The sequence below is a fragment of the Scyliorhinus canicula genome, chromosome 13 (assembly GCF_902713615.1).
Source record: "Scyliorhinus canicula chromosome 13, sScyCan1.1, whole genome shotgun sequence".
NCBI lineage: Eukaryota > Metazoa > Chordata > Chondrichthyes > Carcharhiniformes > Scyliorhinidae > Scyliorhinus > Scyliorhinus canicula.
Window position 1 is genome coordinate 81673889 of NC_052158.1, and position 22991 is coordinate 81696879.

General features: G+C 45.9%; 1 protein-coding gene across 6 annotated transcripts in view; it reads right to left on the reverse strand.

Moving 5' to 3' along the window:
* The window catches only part of gigyf2 (GRB10 interacting GYF protein 2), a 230498-nt gene that overhangs the window by 38766 nt on the left and 168741 nt on the right, over window positions 1–22991 (reverse strand). For all 6 annotated transcript variants that reach the window (XM_038816236.1, XM_038816241.1, XM_038816239.1 and 3 more), the window contains 3 exons: window positions 11517–11639; window positions 9780–9959; window positions 7532–7648 (listed from right to left, as the gene is read on the reverse strand). In XM_038816236.1, the coding sequence (XP_038672164.1) occupies window positions 7532–7648; window positions 9780–9959; window positions 11517–11639 (420 nt within the window). The remainder of the gene's footprint in view (window positions 1–7531; window positions 7649–9779; window positions 9960–11516; window positions 11640–22991) is intronic.

Here is a 22991-nt window from a genome sequence, read left to right on the forward strand (position 1 = left end):
GGCCCAGTGTGGCACGATTCTCTCTCCCCCTTCCCCCGTCTCCCCCAAGCGATTCTCCGACCCGGCGCGGTATCGTAGAATCCTGGCCCCGATGTTTTAATTATCAACATTTTTAAGCTTTTAGGAGGCAACTTGTAATGTCATTCCACTGAGCTGTCACTCTTCAATACCAAAAATTAGACAGTTCTAATGAAATGTTATTATTCTTAAGTATTAATTCTCCACAAATGCTGCCTTAATTGCCTTCCGTTATTTCATGCTTTTATTTGAATATTTCCAGAATTTTCAGTTATTACTTCAGATTACGAACATCTGCAGTATTTTGCTTTCACAATTATTAATTTAGCTTGTTGTTAAAATGAGCCTTCAGACATATTTGAGACATTCACCAGCAGACAATTGATCATGCAATTGAGATTGGATAATAAAATAATTTTTGCTGTTTCACTTGACAATAAGTATAATTGAATAGCCTATTCTGAATGATCTAGGGATTCATTCAGCCTCATAATTGGGTCAAACAAGGTAACTGTCATATTTCACTCCAACCTCCTTTCATTGCTTTACCAAGCCCAGCTGGATTGCTTCCCTTTCCAAAAACATTCAACCCCTCCATCACCGACGCACAGTGGCAGCCGTATGTACTATCTACAAGATACACTGCAGCAGTAACTTGTCAAGGTTCCTTAGACCAGTGTTTTTCAAACATTTTTCTGGTGACCCATTTTTACCAACCGGCCATCCTTTGGGACCCACGCTAGCCAACCTTCAGAACCACGCTGCCTGACCTTCGCAACTCAAGCCGCCCAACATTGGCACAATTAGTAAATCCATACCATAAAATATCGTCTTTATACTGCTTTGTGCCTGATTTCAGCTTCTTCTTAATGGACTGTTCACCAGAGGCCCTGGCGCTCACACCAGCACTGCTTTGTCCTGTTGTGGACCCTCACGAACAGCTCACACAATCACTGCTTTGTCCTGCTGCGAATTCTCCTGAGCCACTCTCCAGCAGGTTTAGTTTTGATAACCTGGCCTGTTTGTGTCTCTGGCCCTCTATTTCTTACAACAAAACGATCCATTTTAAATTGGTGCTGACAAAATGGACGAATTGCAATCACGCCCAAAGCACATAACATCAGCGTTCAGGGCGCGTAACCTGCTCTCTGCCTCGCTTCAGGCAGGAAGATTACATTGAATTTTAAAAAACATTTTCTCCTGGGTCAGCGCGCTGACGTCAGGAGGCGGTGCTTCTCGCTGGGTTCAGCGCATCTGTACTGAAGAGCGGGCACGCATGCGCAGTGCGCCCGCATTTTGTTAAAAGCCGGCTGCTGCGGCCGTTGCACGTTAATTCCCGCGATCGGGAACGCCGCAATGGACAGCTCCGCGACCCACTCGCAGGTTGAGACCCCCACTTTGAAAATGCATGCCTTAGACAGCACCTTTCAGACCCATGACCACTAACACCTAGAAGGGCAAGAGCAGCAGATAGATGGGAACCCCACCACCTGGAGGTTCTCCTGCAAGTCCCTCACCACCCTACTTGGAAACACATCGCCGTTCCTTCACTGGCACTTGGTCAAAATCCTGGAACTCCCTCCCTAACAGTACATCTCAGACGTACGTACATCTCAGGGACTCAACCTTCTGAAGAGCAACTAGGGATGGGCAATAAATGCTGGCCTAACCAGTGACACCCACTTCCCGCAAATGAATATATATATTTATAATCTCTTTTCTGCAGATCCACCTCCTACATTCTAGATCCACGATTCTATTGAATGCAGACCACGAATATTTATTTTCCTGACCCCCATTGCTGAAAAACATTGCAAACCATTCCCACACCTCATGTACTGTCATAGAATACCTACAGTGCAGAAGGCGGCCATCAAGTTTACACTGACCCTCTGAAAGAACACTCCACCTAGTCCTACTCCCCAACCTATCCCAGTAACCCCATAACTCCACCTAACCTAAGAGTGGCTTGGGTCACTGTCTGTGCACAGTCTGCACGCTCTCCCCGTATCTGCATGGGTTTCCTCCGGGTGCTCGTTTCCTCCCACAGGTCTCGAAAGTCGTGCTGTTAGGTGAATTGGGCATTCTGAATTCTCCCTCCGTGTACCCGGACAGGCGCTGGAATGTGGCGACTTGGGGCTTTTCACAGTAACTTCATTGCAGTGTTAATGTAAGCCTACTTGTGACAATAAAGATTTAAAAATTTAAAACCTTTGAACACTATGGGCAATTTAGCATGACCAATCCATCTAACGCACACAGCTTTAGGAGGAAACTCCAGAGCACCCAAGGGGAACCCACGCAGACACTGGGAGAACGTACAAACTCCAACAGTCACCTGAGGCCGGAATTGAACCCGGGTCCCTGGTGCTGTGAGGCAGCAGTGCTAACCACCGTGTCCATTTCCTTTTTGAAACAATTGGCATCCAACATCCCAACACTAAAAAGAGGATTTTCTTTATCTAGGAATATTGGGGAGAGAAAATAACTTGAAATAGGGTTTCATAATGCAGAAAATTACTGGATTTGGAATAATTGTCGACATTCTGTGAAGCAGGTTCCAACATCAGAGTCTTAAGAGAGAAACCACAGGATTTTTGAAGTGCATTTCCAAGTTGCATAATTAGGGCTCGGAAAGACTGGGGAAGCTGGAAAGGAGAGGAGGGAGAAAGGGAAGCAGCAAATAGCTAGTGACATATATCCTTTCCAAGTTTGGAAAATTTTGATACTGAAAATAAAAAAGCAAATTTTAAAGATGTTTGAAACTTGTAAATGTTGATGTTTAGAGGGACTGTGGTGCACTTATACATGTAACACACATTTAGTATGCAGGTACAGCAAGCAGTTAAGATGGCAAATAGTGCATGTAATCTTTTAATATTCTTTCACAGGGTTATAAAGAAAATAGAAGGGGTACGCCATTCGGCCCTGCTCCGCCATTCTTTATGCTCATGTCTCATCATCAAATTCAATAGCCTGATCCAGTCTTCACCCCATATATCCCTTGACCCCTTTAGTCCCAAGAGCTATATCTAATTCCTTCTTAAAAATCACACGTTGTAATAATAATCTTCATTAGTGTCACTAGTAGGCTTACATTAACACTGTAATGAAGCTACTGTGAAAATCTCCTCGTCACCACACTCCAGCACCTGTTTGGGTACACTGAGGGAGAATTCAGAATGTCCAATTCACCAAGCAAGCACGTCTTTTGGGACTTGTGGGAGGAGGCCAGAGCCCCCGGAGGAAATCCCCGGGGAGACCGAGCAGACTCTGCACAGACAATGACCCAAGCTGGGAATCAAACTGGATCCTTGGTGCTGTGAACATAGAAAATATAGCATAGAACAGGCCCTTCGGCCCACGATGTTGTGCTGAACTTTTGTCCTAGATCAAGAACAAATTAATCTACACCCCAGCATTCTACCGTAATCCATGTACCTATCCAGTAGCCGCTTGAAGTTCCCTAATGTTTCCAACTCAACAACTTCCACAGGCAGTGCATTCCATGCCCCCACTACTCTCTGGGTAAAGAACCTACCTCTGACAGCCCACCATTCACCTTAAATTTATGTCCACTTGTAATGGTTTGTTCCACCCGAGGAAAAAGCCTCTGACTGTCTACCCTATCTGTTCCCCTGATCATCTTATAAACCTCTATCAAGTTTCCCCTCATCCTTCTCCGTTCTAATTGGAAAAGGCCTAGCACCTTTCCTTGTAAGACCTACTCTCCATTCCAGGCAACATCCTGGTAAATCTCCTTTGCACCTTTTCCAAAGCTTCTACATCCTTCCTAAAATGAAGCGACCAGAACTGCACACAGTACTCCAAAGCAACAGTGCTAACCACTGTTCTACCGTGCCGGCCACGTTTTGGCCTCAACTACTTTCGGTGGTCATGAATTCCACAGATTCACCACTCAGTGAAGTGAATTCTCCTCACCTCAGCCCTTATCCACAAACTATAACTCCTAGTTCTTGACTCCCCCATATCGGGAACATTCTTTCTGAATCTACCCTGTCTAATCCTGTTAGAATTTTATAAGTTTCTGTGAGATCCCCTCTCACTCTTCCAAACTCTCTGGTCAACTCTGCTAGTTACATCCTCGAAGAATTCCAGTAGATTTGTAAAGTATGATTTCCCCTTTGTAAATCCATGCTGGCTTTGTCTTATTATACCGCTGCTTTCCAAATGTTGTGCTATGGAATCCTTGATTCTCGAGCAACTTCCCCACTACCGATGTTAGGCTCACTGGTCTATAATTCCCTGACTTCTCTCTACTTCCCTTTTTGAACAGCGGGCTTACATTAGCTACTCTCCAATGCGTTGGAACCATTGTGAAGAATTTTGGAAAATGACCACCAATGGATCCAAGGCCACTTCCTTAAGAAGATTATCAGGCCCTCGGGATTTATCAGCCTTTAATGACATTGTGGTTAGCATAGCGCCTGGGACCCCAATTCGATTACGACCACAGTTGACTGCGTGGAGTTTGCATATTTTTCCAATGTCTGCGCCGGTTTCCTCCGGGTGATCCGGTTTCCTTCCACAGTCCAAAGATGTGCAGGTTAGGTGGATTGGTCATGCTAAATTACCCCTCAGGGTGGGGTTGCAGGAATAGAGTGGCGTTTCTCGACAGCGTCAACACGGCCCCAGCATCAGCAATTCTGGCCCTCCAGGAGGCCAGCAGGGCGCTGGAGCGGTTCACGCCGCTCCAGCTGCTGATCCAGCGGTGGAATGGGCGGCGGTGGGTCCGGCGCGAACCCGCGCATGCGCGGTGTCTGCGCCGGCCCCGACCCAATATGGCGCAGGGGCACAGGCACCGGCGTGGAAGAAAGGAGGCCGGGGGGACAGTGAGGCAGGCCAGGCCACATCGGAGACCCCCCCTCCCCGGTCGGAGAATCCCACCCTGTGTTTCTCTGAACTTCTGCTACATTATTCAGGTCTTACTTTGTGAAGACAGAAGCAAAGTACAAACTTAGTTCCTCAGCCATTTCTTTGTTTCCCGTTATGAATCTCCCCCGTTTCAGTCTGTAAGGGGCCTTCATTCATTTTTGTCCATCTTTTTCTCTTTACATACCTATACCTATATAAATGTTTAGTCAGTTTATATTTTCCTCATTAGCTTGCTTCCATATTCTATTTTCCCTTTCTTAATCAATCCCTTGGTCCACTTTTGCTAAACTTTAAACTGAATGCCCAAGGGTCACGAATGCCCAAGGGTTCTCTCACAAATAGATTGCCAACTGATAGTTTTTGATAAGTTTTGATACTCGAGGGGTTTCTTGAAAGCCTACAATCAAGAACCATGTTTTAATCAGGAAAGCTGCAGTTAACCTTAGTAAAAGATACTGACTGCAGGAACAAAGTTTCTGGTCAGTTCTGTTTCAAAACTGAGAAGTGTGTGTATTCAGTCTGATTTGATCTTACAAAGGTATGCACCTGATACTAGAATGCCGCTCGTAGTCATAGAAACTGCCAGAGGGAAGCCCTGCTAGACAGAGATTAGTCAAGTTTCAATGTCGTCAGACAAAACCATTAAAGAGATCAAGTTCCAATACCTTAAAAGATGCACACAGATGTACAAACCTGAATAAAATGAGGTCATACTGCAGCAAATTCCATCCAATCTATACTGATCTATCAGCTAATTGACCGACATCCAGCTGGGCAAACCAAAGACAAGGTCTTCTGGGCAAAGAGCCAATTAGAGACAAAGCAAGGGTTAACCCAAAGATAAGCAGCTCCCTAAAAGAGAGGAACCCAGCAAGTTTGCTTTTGTTCCAACTATCTCTCTCCCTCTCTCTCTCTCTCCAAGCCTGCCCTTGACCTATGCTCCTTTACTCTGCCATGTTCTTTCTTCTTTAAATCACCTATGTATCTTCTAAGTTTATTATGTTTTGTACTGGCCAGTTGGCAGAATTGTTTTATCGAAGTATAAGAAATCATGTATCGCCAGCCTCACTGCCCAACATTAAAGTCAAAAGTGAACTTTTACCATCGCACAAAATCAGTCCTTTTATTGAGAAAACACAAGGATTCATTAATATCAGGATTCCATCACCAACTAATTCTTTCTCATTGCATGATACCCAGTCCAAGATGATCTGTTCACTTGTTGGTTTGGATGTCGCTGGCTAGGTCAGCATTTATTGCCATCCAAAATTTCCCTCGATTCGGTGAGCCACCTCTTGAACTGCTGCAGTCCATGCGGTGTAGGTACACCCATAGTGCTGTTAGGGAGGCAGTTCCAAGATTTTGACCCAAGTGACAGACTGGCGATATAGTTCCAAGCCAGGAGGGGAACTTGCACCTGGTGGGTTTCCCATGTATCTGCTGCCCATGTCCTACTAAGTGGTAGAGATTGCGCACTTGGAAAGTACTGTCGAAGAAGACTTGTTGAATTGCTGCAGTGCATCTTGTATATAGAACATGTTGCTAATGCTGTGCATCAGTGCTGGGGCAGTGGATGGTGAAGGTAGTGGATAGAGTGCCTTGTAAATGGTGAATAGGCTTTGCGGAGTCAAGGAGAAAGGTTTCCTCTGCACAATTCTCATTCTCTGACCGACTCTTGTAGCCACAACATTTATATGGCTGGTCCAGTTTAGCTTTTTGTGACCCCCAGCATGTTGGATTCAGCGATGGCAAATCCTCGAACCTCCATGTGTGGCTTTTGTTGCAAGGCGGGTGGAGTACAAGAATAAGGACGCTGTGCTACAATTATCAAAAATTTGCCTGGGGTGGTTCTTTTCATCACCGTTTTAATGAAAGGATATAGAACATACAGTACAGGAGGCCAGTCGGCCCATTGAGTCTGCACTGAACCAGTTAAGCCCTCACTTCCACCCTCTCCCCGTAACCCAATAACCCCACCTAACCTTTTATAGTCACCAAGGGCAATTTATCATGGCCAATCCACCTAACCTGCACGTCTTTGGACTGTGGGAGGAAACCCAAGCAGACGTGGGAGAACGTGCAGACTCCGCACAGACAGTGACCCAGCATGGAATCAAACCTGGAACCCTGGCGCTGTGAAGCCACAGTGCTAGCCACGTGTGCTACTGTGCTGCCCATATACTTGCATTAGAGGCAGAAAGCTCACTAGACAGGTTCCTAGGCTGAGGGAGACGGAGACATTTTGACATTCATAGGGTGGTGAATCTTTGGAATGGTCTACCAGAGAAGGCTGTGGATGCTTCATTGTTGAGTACATTTATGGTTGAGATTACACCTGTACAGATTTTTAGTCTCTCAGATAATAAGTGAGCACGAAGTGCAAATGCAAGGTGTAGTTGAGGCAAGAGATCAGCCATGATCGGACTGAATGGTGGAGCAGAAACAAGAAGCTGGATGTCTACTCATGCTTCTATTTTCTAAGTTCTTATCTTTACATTTTCTCTCACTGTTCCACGCTCTATATAACATTACATAACAAAGTCCATTACAAAGAATAGACTACATATTGGGGTAGCAGAGCACTCCATACAATTGTTTCCATGTTTCTTTAATCTACCTGGTTCCTCTCTGATCCTACTCTCTTAGTTGATGGTTCCTCTCTTTTCATTGCTGTGGTGTTCTTGAATGATGACTCCTCATGACTGCCAGACAGGCTCAGCTTCACTGCTGCTGACTTTTAATTTGGGGGTAAGGGAAGATATAAAAAGACAAAACCACATAATCAGAACGTTTACTTTATTTGAAACAATTAAGCACAAGAGTCTTGACTCACTTTAAATTATACAAAGGGTGAAAACAATAGGTGAGAATATTAATGGCGTGCTTTCCTGCTGTAATTTCAGCAGGAACTACAGAAGTAGTGTCAGCAGCCACATATACATTTTCATCCAGGTTACACCATGCAATCAAAGAACGGCACCACTCCGTTCCTCCTGAAATTCTAGTCAAATTATTTTAAATTAATATAATCATCTTATTGCACTTAACAGGAATAGGATAAATTTAAAACACATTTTGTTTCCCCAATTGTGTTGGGGATGGGGGAAGAAGGATTGGCTAAAATCATTTCACTTCCCTAGAAATAAAGAAATACATAACATTCATTCATTTCTTATGGAATTGAGTTAAATTATTTATCTTCTCACACTTCTTTGTAGCAGCTGTACTGGTGGCAGCTGCAACTCCAACAAAATAATGAAAGGATGCTTGACTGCTAAAGACATTAAATTTAATGAGGAATGTTTTGATTAGACATTGAAGGCTATATTTTAGAAACATGGCAGGAACTCATTAAGAAACTATGGTTTGCAATTTTCTGTTGTCACAAAATGTAACAGAGGTATACATTTGACTTTCAAAGAAGATGGTTTGGTAACTATAGTACGAAGATAGCAGAGACATAGGTCTACTAAAGTATTTAAGCAACATAAAACTAAAAGATCTAGTGGGTGCGTCAATGATACAGAATAATAATAGATTTTTATAGCCCAGAAAGGGATCATCTGGCTTTGAAGGATACATCTAATTAACCCCATTTCTTGTATTTTACATTTTTCTTTTCTAAATATCAAACCATTTCTTTTTAAAAACAATCGATTTGGATTAGATTACTGTTTCTTGTAGAGCATTTGCTGTTCAAAAACCCTGTTCAAATTACGGAGCAAGAAATAGCTTAACAATGGAAAACAAACTAATGTAAGTAGCTACTCGTGGAATTCTGTTGTTCCACCATCATATATTCATGTGTTTATGATCAACAATATCTTTTCTCACTGCGGCAATCTTAGCATTCAGATTATAAATCGCTTGATTTTTTATTTTATAGTAGGTGATCCAGTGGCAATAATTTACCAAAGTCACATACGATACTCTGGAGCAGAAAGATATAGATTTTCTCCTACCATCTTGAGATTCAACTGTGTCACAGTTGAGCACGAGCCACACATTTCCCAATAGCAAGGAACAAAGTCATCAGAAGGCAGGAGAATGCTATATTATTTTTTAATGCTCAATAAGTTTTTTTAAGCTATCAGTTTCAGGTAGTTAAATTAATGCTGTGGCAAATGAATTTGAACTGCCCTATTGTACATTTTTGTGGAACTCCATAGTAAATTCCAAAAAGAAAATCACAAGAAAGAAAAAAGCACACAAGTTCTGGGCAATTTAAACAAATTTTTAACTGAATGAATTCTATGTTATAAAAGTGCAATATGTGTCTAATAACTTGGGTTTATTTTTAATTTATTTATTCTAGTGCGACAAAAGTTTGTGAAGTAAGCAGTGCAGGTGACGTTTACTATTTTTCAGGTTCAGCAATGAAAGGAATGAAATGAAATGAAAAATGAAAATCGCTTAGATTCGCGTAGACTTGAATGAAGTTACTGTGAAACGCCCCTAGTCGCCACATTCCGGCGCCTGTTCGGGGAGGCTGTTACGGGAATCGAACCGTGCTGCTGGCCTGCCCAGTGTGCTAAACAGCCCCTTGATGCTGAATGATGCCGCTGAACATAATGATAAACACTCAAAGTTATTCTGTTTTAATTAAGCTAGAAATATTTCACAGTTTGGTTGAAAGCTTGGACGTTTTTCATTTCCAGTGAAGAAAGGAGGCCAATTTTTTCAAACATCATTATCTTAATTTTTGAAGTGTTCAATCCTTCCAACCTTAGGTTGTGATTTAGCAGATGAAAATCTTGGGACCTTATTCTAATTAAACATTCAGTTAAGTTCTTTTTAAAGTTAGCTTGCAACAGCTAACATTCAAAAGATGCTCTACAAAACAATTAGGTGTTTAGAATACTCACTGCTCTTGTCGGTGTCTTGTTCTCCTGTTGTTTCTGCATTTGCCTGAATTCCTCTTGCTGGATTTCCAAAAGTGATTTGGTTGTGACCGAAGCTTTGGGAATATTGCCCCACCCTGTCAGTTTCTGCTGCTGGTTTTGTTGTTGTAAGACTTTCATCAATTCCTGCTGTTGCTGCCGATGCTAGTGACAAAGAAAAATGTGACTAAAAATTGACTAAAATATTTACAAGAGTAGAAAACACTGGTTCAGCCTCAACTGTTGTATCCAGTTCTGGGTGCCACACTTCAGGAATTATGTGAAGGGGTGAGACATTGCACAAAAAATTCCGAATAGTCCCAGGGATGAGGAATTTTAATGGTTTACAAATAGCTTCGATAAGTTGGGATGGCTTTCCTTGGGAAATAGAGGGTTGGGAGGAGATTTGATAGAGGTATTCAAAATCATGCAAGGTGCAGAGGGAGTAGACAGAGAAAAAAATATTCCCACTAGTGCAAGAATCTAGAACAACAGGGCACAGATTAATGGGCAAAATAATAGCAACATGAAGAAAAACGTTTTCACACAGCTAATGGTTACGGCCTGAAATGTACTACTTGGGAGTGTGGTGAAGGCAGGTTGAAACAAGAAATTCAAGGAGGAATTTGATTGTTATCTGAAAAAGGAGGAATGCGCAGGCCTACAGAGTATGCACCTGTGGACAACTGGTGCAGACCTAACAGGCCAAATGGTCTCCTTCTGTGCTGTAACAATTCTGTGATTTTGTGAAGGACAAAGCCAAATTTGTGTTCATCTGGAAGGAGATAGGAATGTTGCCAAATGAATTATTTTTCCACCGGGTAACCTATGTTTGCATCATCCAAAATCAATCACATTGTAGATGTATGAAAAGTTATCTACAGATTGCCCTGTCATATTTTAATTTTGACAAAATGAGAAATAATGCAGTAAATTTACAGTCTAGCAGTGACTGTTTCTGCTCCTACATTTACCTCCACTGTCACTGAAAGACTCAAGCACCCTTTTGTGTTCAGTGCACGGTAACTGAGTGTTGAACAAGTTAACATTTATAGAGAGTGGAGAATAACAGGTTACTATGGAGGAAATTAAAAGTTGACAAAAGTTTGGATGAAGCCTTTATTTGCCGTAGTGGTAAGGTAGAAACAGAAGCAGAAAGTGTTATGGTGGTAGAAGTAAATGGCTTTGTGATGAATAGGATGTCGAATTTGAAGCTCAACAATATGTTGAATCGGTTGCCAAAGTTTCACATAGCCTAGAAAAGCAACTGGTTGGTGAAAAGGCGTAAGGGTTGGTGTTTGAATGGGGGTTGAAATCAGTGACAATAGAGCAGAGCTTATGGTGGAGGCCAAAAAGGATGGCATCTGTCTTCCTAATATTCAGCTGACGGAAATTCTCTCTCATGAGGTTTTAAACAGGCAGTCTGACGGCACAGAGATAACCATGCAATCAAAGGACGCAACACATACAGAACTGCATGTTCCTCCATTGCTTAGTGGACATTTAAAAAACAAACTGCCAGCCACAGAAGTAAAAATATTCTTTGCAACCTTTGAGATAGCAAAGAGATATGTTTACTTTTCAGATATAGATAACAATATTTTACAACAGCTGATGAGTCAAAGAACACTGGAAAATAAGTGTTGATTCGCTCAAAATCTGTTAGTGGCTTAAAGGCTCAGATCAAAGCTTCAATATTCACCTTTAAATATACTGCATTACCTCTTCCCGTAGTTGCCGCTCTCTTTCTTCCTCCAATTTCTGTATTTCAGCTAGTGATAGTGTACCTTGGGTTTGTGATGAAACTGAAGATGACTGCTGGCCCCATGTTGACGAAGAAGGAAGCTGAGGAAAATTAGGACTAAATTAAGATTAAACTAAAAATGAATAAAAGTTACAGACTAACAGATTCAGTAGCTATGGTTCCAGAGTAGTAAAGCTAACTCATAATTTTACCCATTAAAATGAAACTATTAAGTGTCCTCTACATTAAAAGGAATAATTAGATTAAACAGAGTCAAGAGGGCAAATAAATTATAGACAATACTAGAAATTCCTATCAGTTGACGGAGGGGGCTAAAGTGAGAAAATGGAAACAATTCTGAAATATCAAATAATCAGTCAGGTTATCTTAGGCACAATATTCAACAAACGTAATTTCATTATTCCGCAAACTTCATTTCATTATTCAAATCGCACTGTACAGGAGACTGCTGTAAAATCCTAAAATCGACACTCTTCACTATCTGAGAAACATTGAGATAATGGAAGACCAAAGAGAGTCAGGGTGACCTGAATTCTCTCATCACATCTCAGTTCTCACTGGCAAGAAGGGCTGCCATTTAAGGAGGCGACATACTGGTTACACTGCATCTGCCAGATTCTGACAGCCCTATGCTATTCTAATAATACCTGGGGAAGCGGGGAAGAAGAGACCCATTCCATTAAGTTAGATAATTAGGGTTGCACTATAGCATTGCTACGACACAATTTTGATATTTAATTTACTGGAGGATTAAAAATTAAATAATTAATTAGCTAACATACGTTCCAAGTAATGTGGCTAACTTGGTTTGAGATGTCCAAGTCCGGAAGAGACAACACAAAGTTTGGATACGATATAAAATCTAAAATGAAACAGTTACATGTCTAATTTATCTAAATTGTCTTATTCAATCTAGGACAAAGATATCTTGAGCCTAGTTTATTAAAGAATTATGCTGTGACTGCTTTCATGAGTGGACAGTACAGGTTATGGACTGTCAAAACTATAATCTAGTAAATATGGTTTTTATATTGCATGGAGTTAGAAGCACCATATACATTTCCAAACAGATTCGTCTCATTAACAGTGCCAAAGAACAGATTACATCAGACCAAATTTGAAAGGACAAAGAAACTACTAGTGGCAATCTGTGAAGTAACTATGGGGAAAATGGGTGCTTTACAGCAACGAATAACATTGTGGCAAGAATATTCGATATGAAGCAATCGTTTTGAAAGATACTAGATTGGTCAGATAAGATTAGATGTTTTTCTTTTTGGTTCTAACAAGATAAATGCAGGAGAATCCGACTAACACTTGAAAGATGCCCCCCCACCCCAAACCTATCCCTTGTGGCACAGAAAATGTACCAAAATTACAGTACATTTAAATGTTACACTAAATTTCACAAGTAATTTCTTACTAGCCTTTTAAATCATTTCTCTAACAGAGGGTTAAAGGTTCAAGTATTTCCTTACAAAAGAGAGCTGATATATCATTTGCCTTATCAAAATGATGAAACTAGTTAATTGATAATACTGAACAAACTACATACTTAAAACAGCAACGTTGCTTTCAGCTAGCACTAATTGAACTGGACGATCAACAACATTTTGTTACTGTCATTAATAGCTGCTTATTTTCAAAATTGAGTCCGCATTTCCTTAGTAAAATGTGCTGCTAACACTTTCCATGCAATATTTTCTGAAGCATTAGATACAGGGTATAGTTGCATTGTCATCAGGTTAAGAGAAGAGATGGAAAAGTGTAGGGGTTTTGGTAGAGAATTGTAGGGTTTGGGTAATTGGAAGCCGCTACTGTCAATTTTGGGGTAAAGGGGAGAAATGAGGAAGGCCAAAGGAGTGCAGATTGCAAGTCGTAAGTTTAGAGTAGGAGGATATCAAAGACAATGTGGAGCAAGGCTACAAAAATGTTTGAATGAGGCTGAGAATTTTACTGGTGGGGGACCAGAAACAATGCACATCATTAAAGACAGCACGGTAGCATTGTGAATAGCACAATCGCTTCACAGCTCCAGGGTCCCAGGTTCGATTCCAGCTTGGGTCACTGTCTGTGTGGAGTCTGCACATCCTCCCAGTGTGTGGGTGGGTTTCCTCCGGGTGCTCCGGTTTCCTCCCACAGTCCAAAGATGTGCAGGTTAGGTGGATTGGCCATGATAAATTGCCCTTAGTGTCCAAAGTTGCCCTTAGTGTTGGGTGGGGTTATTGGGTTATGGGGATAGGGTGGAGGTGTTAACCTTGAGTAGGGTGCTCTTTCGGTGCAGACTCGATGGGCCGAATGGCCTCCTTCTGCACTGTAAATTCTATGTAAAATCTATATGACAGGGGTGGTGGATATGCAGGACTTGGTGCTAGAACGGGTGTTGCCAGTAGAGTTGTGGATGACCTAAAGTTTACTTAAGGTAAAGTTGAGAATGTTGTACAGGAAAGCACTGACGTAATTGAGTCTGGAGAGACAAAGACATGAATGAGGGTTCCTGCAGTAGAATGCAAGGCTGTAATGGAGACAGATGATATTAAAAGTGTGTGTTTTTGTGATGAGGGGGTGAGCTGCATTTGAACCAGAATTGCAAACAGTCTGGCTCAGTCTGAGACAGCTGGATATCAGCAAAAGGGTGTTAGAGGAGGGGCGACTGGTCAACCACATCAAAAATTGCATAGAGGTCAAAGAGAAAATTTACCATGGTCAAACTAAGAGGATGCAATGTTTGATTTTGCTTAGAATTATTTCAGCGTTGCTGCTAGAATAGAAAGATTGGAGATTGGAAAGTTGCAATGAAGAAGAACACAGATATAGGAGATGACATATGTTGAAAGATTTTGGAAAGGAATGGGAGATGAAAACAGGGAGATAGCTCAGAAGAGTCAATGACAAAGTTTTTGAGGGATGATCATAACGGTTTTGAAAGGAATGGTGACATTACCTGAGGAGAGAGAACTATTCGCAATATCAGTTAGCACAGAGGCCTAGAAGAGAATTTGGATGGTCAGCAATTTAATGGAATTGAGGTGGGTTTTCTGGTCTTCTAGGATTCCATAGACCCTGGAACAGTTTCTGCAGATTTGAGGGTTGCTAATGTCCGAAAGATTGCTATTAGGTAATTTGGACATTCTGAATTCTCCTTGTGTGTACCCGAACAGGCATCGGAATGTGGCAGCTAGTGGCTTTTCACAGTAACTTCATTGCAGTGAAGCCTACTTGTGACAATAAATACTATTATTATTATTAGAGTTGACAAAGGGGAGCCAGTGGATGTGGTACATTTGGACTTCCAGAAGGCGTTTGACAAAGTCCCGCATAAAGAACGTGGGATTAGAGGCAGTGTATAGGGATGGATAGAAAACTGGTTGGCAGACAGGAAACAATAAGTAGGAATTAATGGATCTTTTTCAAATTGGCAGGCAGTGAATAGTGAGTCACCACAGGGATCGGTGCTGGGACCCCAGCTAGTCACAATATCTATTAATGATTTACATGAGGGAACAAAATGCCATAGCTCCAAATTTGCAGATGACACCAAGTTGGGTGGGAGAGTGAGTCATTGGGAGGGTGCAGAAATCCTTCAGTGTGATTTGGACAAGTTAAGTGAGTGGACAAATGAATAGCAGTTGGCAGTATAATGTGAGGTTATCCACTTTGGTAACAAAAACAAGGCGGCAGACTACTATCTGAATGGCCATAAATTAGGAGAGGAGAAAATGCAACGAGACCTGGGTATCCTTGTACACCAGGCACTGAAGGTAAGCATGCAGGTACAGCAAGCGGTAAAGGAGGCAAATGGTATGCTGGCCTTCATTGTGAGAGGATTCGAGTACAGGAGCAGGGATGTCTTGCTTCAATTATACAGGGCTTCAGTGAGGCCACACCTGGAATACTGTGTGCAGTTTTGGTCGTCTTACCTGAGGAAGGATGTTCTTGCTCTAGAGGAAGTGCAGCCAAGGTTTACCAGACTGATTTCTGGGATGGCAGGACTGATGTACGAGGATGAAGAGAGATTTAATCAGTTATGATTGTATTCACTGGAGGTCAGAAGAATGGGGGGGGGGAGAACGCAGAGGAAGGATATCATGGAAACCAATAGAATTCTCAGGGCTAAACAGGCTAGCTGCAGGAAGGATGTTCCTGATCGTGGGTGTGTCCAGAATCAGGGATCACAGTCTGAGGATATGGGGTAGACCATTTAGGCCAGAGATGAGGAGGAATTTCTTCACCCAGAGAGTGGTGAGCCTATGGAATTCGTTACCACGGAAGTAGTTCAGGCCAAAACATTATACGTTTTCAAGAAGCAGTTAGATATAGCACTTAGGGCGAAGGGGATCAAAGGATATGGAGGGGAAGTGGGATTAGGCTATTAATTGGATTATCAGCCATGATCATAATAAACGGCTGAGCATCTTTGAAGGGCCGAATGGCCTCCTCCGACTCCTATTTTCCATGTTTCTATGTTCAGCATTAAAGTAATGAGGGCTCTTTTTTCTTTCATGAGTGTCACTAGAAAGGTAAGCCTGTATTTCCCATCCCTTATTCCTCTTCAGAGGTGGTGGTGAGCCACTTTCTTGAACTGCTCCTGCAATCTGGCTTGGGGCAGGAGGGGAGGGGTATAAATATCTAGGGCTGGACAGCTAAACCGGTTGTGCACCAGATATGCTCAAGTCTGCATTCCATAGGATGAGCAGGCATACTGCAGGAAAGACCAAATTAAAGGTTTTACTGGTGCCAAAGGCATTAAAAGGCTGAGGTGTCGGAACAGTTATAAAAAATGACAGCTGCAGACTTGACACATGTAGGATGTAAAGCTAACCCACCAGAAGTTTGCAAGTAGAATTGTAAATGACATGGATTGAGAGCCCCCCCCCCCCCCCCCCCCCCCCCAAAGAACAGATAGAAGGAAGAGGGAAGTGTCATAGCTAGGGAATAAAAGAAAATGGTTGGATATGGCTGTGCCAATGGGCAGGTCTCTGTTGGTAGAGGGGTCACGGTACGAGCAAGGTGCAATTGATTCAGCAAAATGGGAGAAAATGACAGAAGATGCCTCGGGATGGGCTGGGTAAAGTGAGAAAGCTGGATTAAGGAGAGCTGCTCATTGAAGGACAAAGTGTCAGAGGAGCAAAGACAGAGTTACCACTCTGCATAGAGCAAGTGATGAAAAATAGAGCCAACTGGGAAGTTTCAATAAGGGTTAGTGTTGTCATTCATGAGCAAAGTTTCAGTCAAAGTCATGATCTATAATTTCTTCATGGTAAAGTCTTTATGTAAAAGAGCATGGACAGACTTGAGAGTATGGAGACAAATGCAGAGATGGTCAACAGCAAAATAAAAAAGGCAAGCAGAACATTGAACAGTAAATCCAAACAGTGCAGTACAAAACAAAGGAGATTATAATTAAATGCATAATGCTTGGGTCAGCTTACACCTTCTGTACTTCGTCCAATTCTGGTCACAGACGTATAGATGACATCCAAACTCTCATATCAAACCAGAAAAAAAAAAGCATCAGAAGACCAAGTTAGAAAAAAAAAATTTCAGTATTGAAAGGTGACAGAGGAGCCATCAAAATGTATAAATCTAACTAAATAGTAGAAAAAAGGGGAATCCAGAATATGATTTCAAATTAGGGTTTGAAACCTGAAAGTTCTTAAAACATGTTTGATACATGGGAAACATTTTTAAGAAACAGTTAAACATTAGGTTTACAGGAGTTGTGACTGTCTACTCCTTCTGGACAAATGAGCTGGAATATTAAATTCAATAAAATTAAAAAGTCTACCAGAACCCATCTGGTTCACTAATGTCCTTTAGGGAAGGAATTCTGCCATCCTTACCTGGTCTGGCATACATTAGACTCCAAACCCACAGCAATGTGGTTGACTCTTAAAAGCCTCCTCAAGGGCAATTAGGGGTGGGCAATAAATACGCCCATGTTCCATGAATGAATTAAAATAAAATGCTGAATGATTTTCTTCATCCATTTTTATCATGTGATCCTCACAACAGGGCCCTTAATCCTCATTTATTGAGACATGAAAATATTTGGACGGACTTCCGGTTGCGGCTATGACCAGCTAAGTCGCACGTTTGGCTGCTCCTGTTAGGAAGGTGTTTTCGGGCCGATTGGAGGGCCCCTAACGGCGCTGGAACGGCAATTCCCAGAGGAGAACCCCGTCAAATTTATGGTCGTCACCCGAAGTGGGGCAGGAAAAAAAGCGGCAGCAGCTCCCCGAAAAAAGCGGGGGAAGAAATCCAAAATGGCGGCCGGCGGCGCACCCGAGGACTGGAGGAAATGGGCGGAGGAGCAGCAGGCCGTTCTCCTGCGCTTCTTCACGGAGCTGAAAGTGGAGCTGCTGGAGTCGATGAACGCGACGACCACCAGGCTGATGGGGGCACAGGCGACCCAGGAGGCGTCAATTCGGGAGCTGCAGCAGGAGATGACTGTGAGGGAGGAGGAGGCCACGGTCCTCGTGGGAAAGGTGGAGGTGCACGAGGCACTCCACCTGAGATGGCAAAACCGATTGGAGGAGATGGATACCCGCATGAGGCGGAAAAACCTGAGGATCCTGGGCCTGGCAGAAGGGCTGGAGGGGTCGGACCTCCAGGGGTATGTGGCAGAAATGCTGGGCTCACTGATGGGGGCAGGGGCCGTCCCTTCGCCCCTGGAATTGGAGGAGGCCTACAGAGTAATGGCCAGGAAGCCAAGAGCAAACGAACCCCCGAGGGCGGTGCTGGTTCGGTTCCAGCGATTCAGTGACCGGGAGAGGGTGCTGAGGTGGGCCAAGAGAGAGAGGAGCAGCAAATGGGAGAACTCGACGGTGAGGATCTTTCAGGACTGGAGTGCGGAGGTGGCAAAGCGGCGGGCCCGGTTCAACCGGACGAAGGCGGTGCTGCATGCCAAGAGAATTAGATTCGGGATGCTGCAGCCAGCGCGCTTGTGGGTGACCTACAAGGACCAGCACCACTATTTCGAGTCCCCGGAGGAGGCGTGGGCCTTTGTCCAGGAAGAAAAGCTGGACTCGAACTAGAACCAGGGGATACTTGGCGGTCGTTGCCGCTCTGGTACTTTAAGCTGGACACGTGGCTTTCTGTTGGTTGGATTTTCACTTGGCCGTATTTTTGGACCCTTTTTGTTCTCTATACCAGTTTTTTTCTCTCTTTTTCCTGTTATTTATAATGTTATGGTGGGAGGGCGGGGTGGGGGGGGGGGGGGGGGGGGGGGGGGGGGGAGTGCCGGGGTATGTGTTCTTGTGGGGTTTTGGGTTGTTTTGTATTTATCGGTGGAGATCGGGGACGGGGGTGGAACTGAAGATGGAGGGGCGGAGAGGGGCAGGGCGAAAGCGCGGGCTTTCCTCTGGTTTCCCGCGCACGGGGCAGAGGAGGGAGGGGGGTGGGAGTAAGGGGCGTGGTCAGCAATGACTCCCTTTCCCGCGCTGGAGCGGGGTCAAGGAGGGGTGGTAAGGGGGGGGACGTCCCCATGCCGGGAGGAGCCGGAGTGTGGCAGGGGCAGCCGGGTCAGCGTAAACCAGCTGACTCAACGGAAGTACTATGGAGGGTCGGTCGCGGCTAGGAAGGGTCCTAGCCTGGGGGGGGGGGGGGGGGGGGGGGGAGGGGGTGGGGGGGGGGGGCACCGGTTGCTGCTGAAAAGGCCAGGAGGAAGTTGAGGACTGGAGGGGTGGGGGGGGGGGGGGGGGGGCGCCATCGCCATGGGGAGCGGGTCAGAAGGGGAGGGCTGACTCGGGGCGAGCAGGGACAGGATATGGCTAGTCGGCGGGGAAAGGGCGGGTTGCCCTTCGACCGGCTGATCACTTGGAATGGGGGGCTGAATGGGCGGTCAAGAGAACGAGAGTAATCTCGCATTTGAAGGGGCTGAAGGCGGATGTAGCAATGCTACAAGAGACCCATTTGAAGGTGGCGGACCAGGTCCGCCTGAGAAGGGGGTGGGTGGGACAAGTGTTCCACTCAGGACTGGACGTAAAGAACCGAGGGTGGCGATCCTGGTAGGGAAGAGGGTGTCGTTCGTGGCGGCGGAGGTGGTGGCGGATAAAGAGGGTAGATATGTCATGGTGAAGGGTAGGCTGCAGGGGGAGAAAGTGGTGATGGTTAACGTGTATGCCCCGAACTGGGACGACGCTGGCTTCATGAGGCGCCTACTGGGCCTCATTCCGGACCTGGAGGCAGGGGGCCTGATCATGGGGGGGGGACTTCAACACAGTGCTGGACCCCGTGTTGGACAGATCGAGTTCAAGGACGGGTAGGAGGCCGGCAGCGGCAGAAGTGTTAAAGGGGTTTATGGAGCAGATGGGAGGGGTGGACCCCTGGAGGTTTGGGAGGCCGAGGGCGAGGGAGTATTCCTTTTTCTCCCATGTCCACAGAGTCTATTCTAGAATTGACTTTTTTGTATTAAGTAGGGGACTGATCCCGAAAGTACGGGAAGTGGAGTACTCGGCCATAGCGGTCTCAGACCACGCGCCACACTGGGTAGATTTGGAAATGGGAGAGGTGCGAGACCAGCGTCCGCTGTGGCGTCTGGATGTGGGGTTGCTGGCGGATGAGGAGGTGTATAAGAGGGTCCGGAAGAGCATTGAGAGATATCTGGACGTTAACGACACGGGGGAGGTGCAGGTGGGGATGGTATGGGAGGCCCTGAAGGCGGTGATCCGGGGGGAGCTGATCTCCATACGGGCACATAGGGAAAGGAGGGAGAGACAGGAGAGGGAGAGGCTGGTGGGGGAGCTTCTGGACGTGGATAGGAAATATGCGGAGGCACCAGAGGAGGGGTTGCTGGGGGAACGGCGTAGTTTGCAGGCTAAGTTTGACCTGTTGACCACTAGAAAGGCGGAGACACAGTGGAGAAGGGCGCAGGGCGCGATTTATGAGTATGGGGAGAAGGTGAGTAGGATGCTGGCGCATCAGCTCCGCAAGCGGGATGCGGCTAGAGAAATTGGGGGAGTGAGGGAGAGGGGTGGGAACATAGTGCAGAAGGGGCCAGAAGTAAATGGGGTTTTCAGAGACTTCTATAAGGAGCTGTATCGGTCAGAGCCGTCGACGAGGGGAGGGGGGATGGAGGGCTTCTTGAACAAACTGAGGTTCCCCAAGGTCCAAGAGGAGCTGGTAGAGGGGCTGGGGGCGCAGATAGGGCTAGAGGAGCTAGTCAAGGGGATTGGGCATATGCAGTCGGGGAAGGCGCCGGGGCCAGACGGGTTCCCGGTGGAATTTTACAAAAAATATGCGGATCTGGTGGGCCCTGTGCTGGTGCGAGCCTTCAACGAGGCATGGGAGGGGGGGGGCTCTGCCCCCGACAATGTCGCAGGCACTGATCTCTCTGATCTTGAAGCGGGATAAGGACCCCGTGCAGTGTGGGTCATATAGGCCTATCTCGCTCCTGAATGTGAACGCCAAGCTGCTGGCAAAGATCCTGGCTACCAGGATAGAGGATTGTGTGCCAGGGGTGATACACGAGGACCAGACGGGTTTTGTGAAAGGGCGGCAGCTCAATACGAACGTGCGGAGACTGCTAAACGTCATCATGATGCCGGCAGTGGAGGGGGAGGCGGAGATAGTGGTGGCATTGGACGCGGAGAAAGCATTTGATAGGGTGGAGTGGAAGTACCTGTGGGAGACGCTGGAGCGGTTTGGATTTGGGGAGGGATTTATTAAATGGGTGAAGCTGCTCTATTCGGCCCCGACGGCAAGTGTAGTGACGAATGGTAGGAGATCGGAGTATTTTGGGCTCCACCGGGGGACCAGACAGGGGTGCCCCTTGTCCCCCCTGCTCTTCGCACTGGCAATTGAACCGTTGGCGATGGCACTGAGGGGCTCAGGGGGGTGGAGAGGGCTGACAAGGGGCGGGGAGGAGCACCGGGTATCGCTATACGCGGACGACCTGCTGCTATACGTGGCAGACCCAGAAGGGGGAATGCCGGAGGTGATGGAACTGCTAGCAGAATTCGGGGACTTTTCGGGGTACAAGCTAAACTTGGGTAAGAGTGAGGTATTTGTGATACACCCAGGGGACCAGGAAGAGGGAATCGGGAGACTCCCGTTGAAGAGAGCAGGAAAGAGTTTTAGATATTTAGGGGTGCAGGTGGCAAGGAACTCTCCACAAGTTGAACTTCTCTAGGCTAGTGGAACAGATGGAGGAGGAATTTAAAAGGTGGGACATGGTGCCGCTGTCGCTGGCGGGCAGAGTGCAGTCCGTTAAAATGACGGTCCTCCCAAGGTTTTTGTTTTTATTTCAGTGCTTGCCCATCTTCCTCCCTAGGGCCTTCTTCAAAAAGGTGACGAGCAGCATCATGAGCTACGTGTGGGCGCACGGCACCCCAAGAGTGAGGAGGGTCTTCTTGGAGCGGAGTAGGGATAGTGGAGGGCTGGCATTACCCAATCTTTCGGGGTATTACTGGGCGGCTAATGTATCGATGGTGCGCAAGTGGATGATGGAAGGGGAGGGGGCAGCTTGGAAACGAATGGAGAGGGCGTCCTGTGGCAACATAAGCCTGGGGGCCCTAGTAACGGCGCCATGGCCGCTCCCTCCCACGAGGTACACCACGTGTCCGGTGGTGGCGGCCACCCTCAAGATCTGGGGGCAGTGGAGGCGACACAGGGGGGAAGTGGGAGGTCTGATGGAGGCACCGTTAAGAGGGAACCATAGATTCATCCCGGGGAACATGGACGGGGGATTCCAGAGCTGGCACAGGGTGGGCATCAGGCAGCTGAAGGATCTGTTTGTAGATGGGAGGTTTGCGAGCCTGAGAGAGCTGGAGGAGAAATTCGGGCTCCCCCCGGGAAACGCGTTTCGACATTTGCAGGTGAAGGCATTTGCTAGCCGCCAGGTGGAAGGGTTCCCCTTGCTCCCCAGCAGGGGGGCGAGCGATAGGGTGCTCTCGGGGGTCTGGGTCGGAGGGGGGAGGATATCGGACATATACAAAGTAATGCAGGAGGCTGAGGAGGCATCAGTAGAGGAGCTGAAAGCCAAGTGGGAGGGGGAGCTGGGAGAGCAGATAGAGGATGGGACATGGGCTGATGCCCTGGAGAGGGTTAATTCTTCCTCCTCGTGTGCGAGGCTTAGCCTCATTCAATTTAAGGTGCTACATAGAGCCCATATGACGGGGACAAGGATGAGTCGGTTCTTTGGGGGTGAGGACAGATGTGTCAGGTGTTCGGGAAGTCCAGCGAACCATGTCCATATGTTTTGGGCATGTCCGGCACTGGGGGAGTTCTGGAAGGGGGTGGCAAGGACGGTGTCGAGGGTGGTGGGATCCAGGGTCAAACCAGGATGGGGACTAGCGATCTTTGGGGTTGGGGTGGAGCCGGGGGTACAGGAGGCGAGAGAGGCCGGAATACTGGCCTTTGCGTCCCTAGTTGCGCGAAGAAGGATACTGATACAGTGGAAGGACACGAGGCCTCCAAGCGTGGAAACTTGG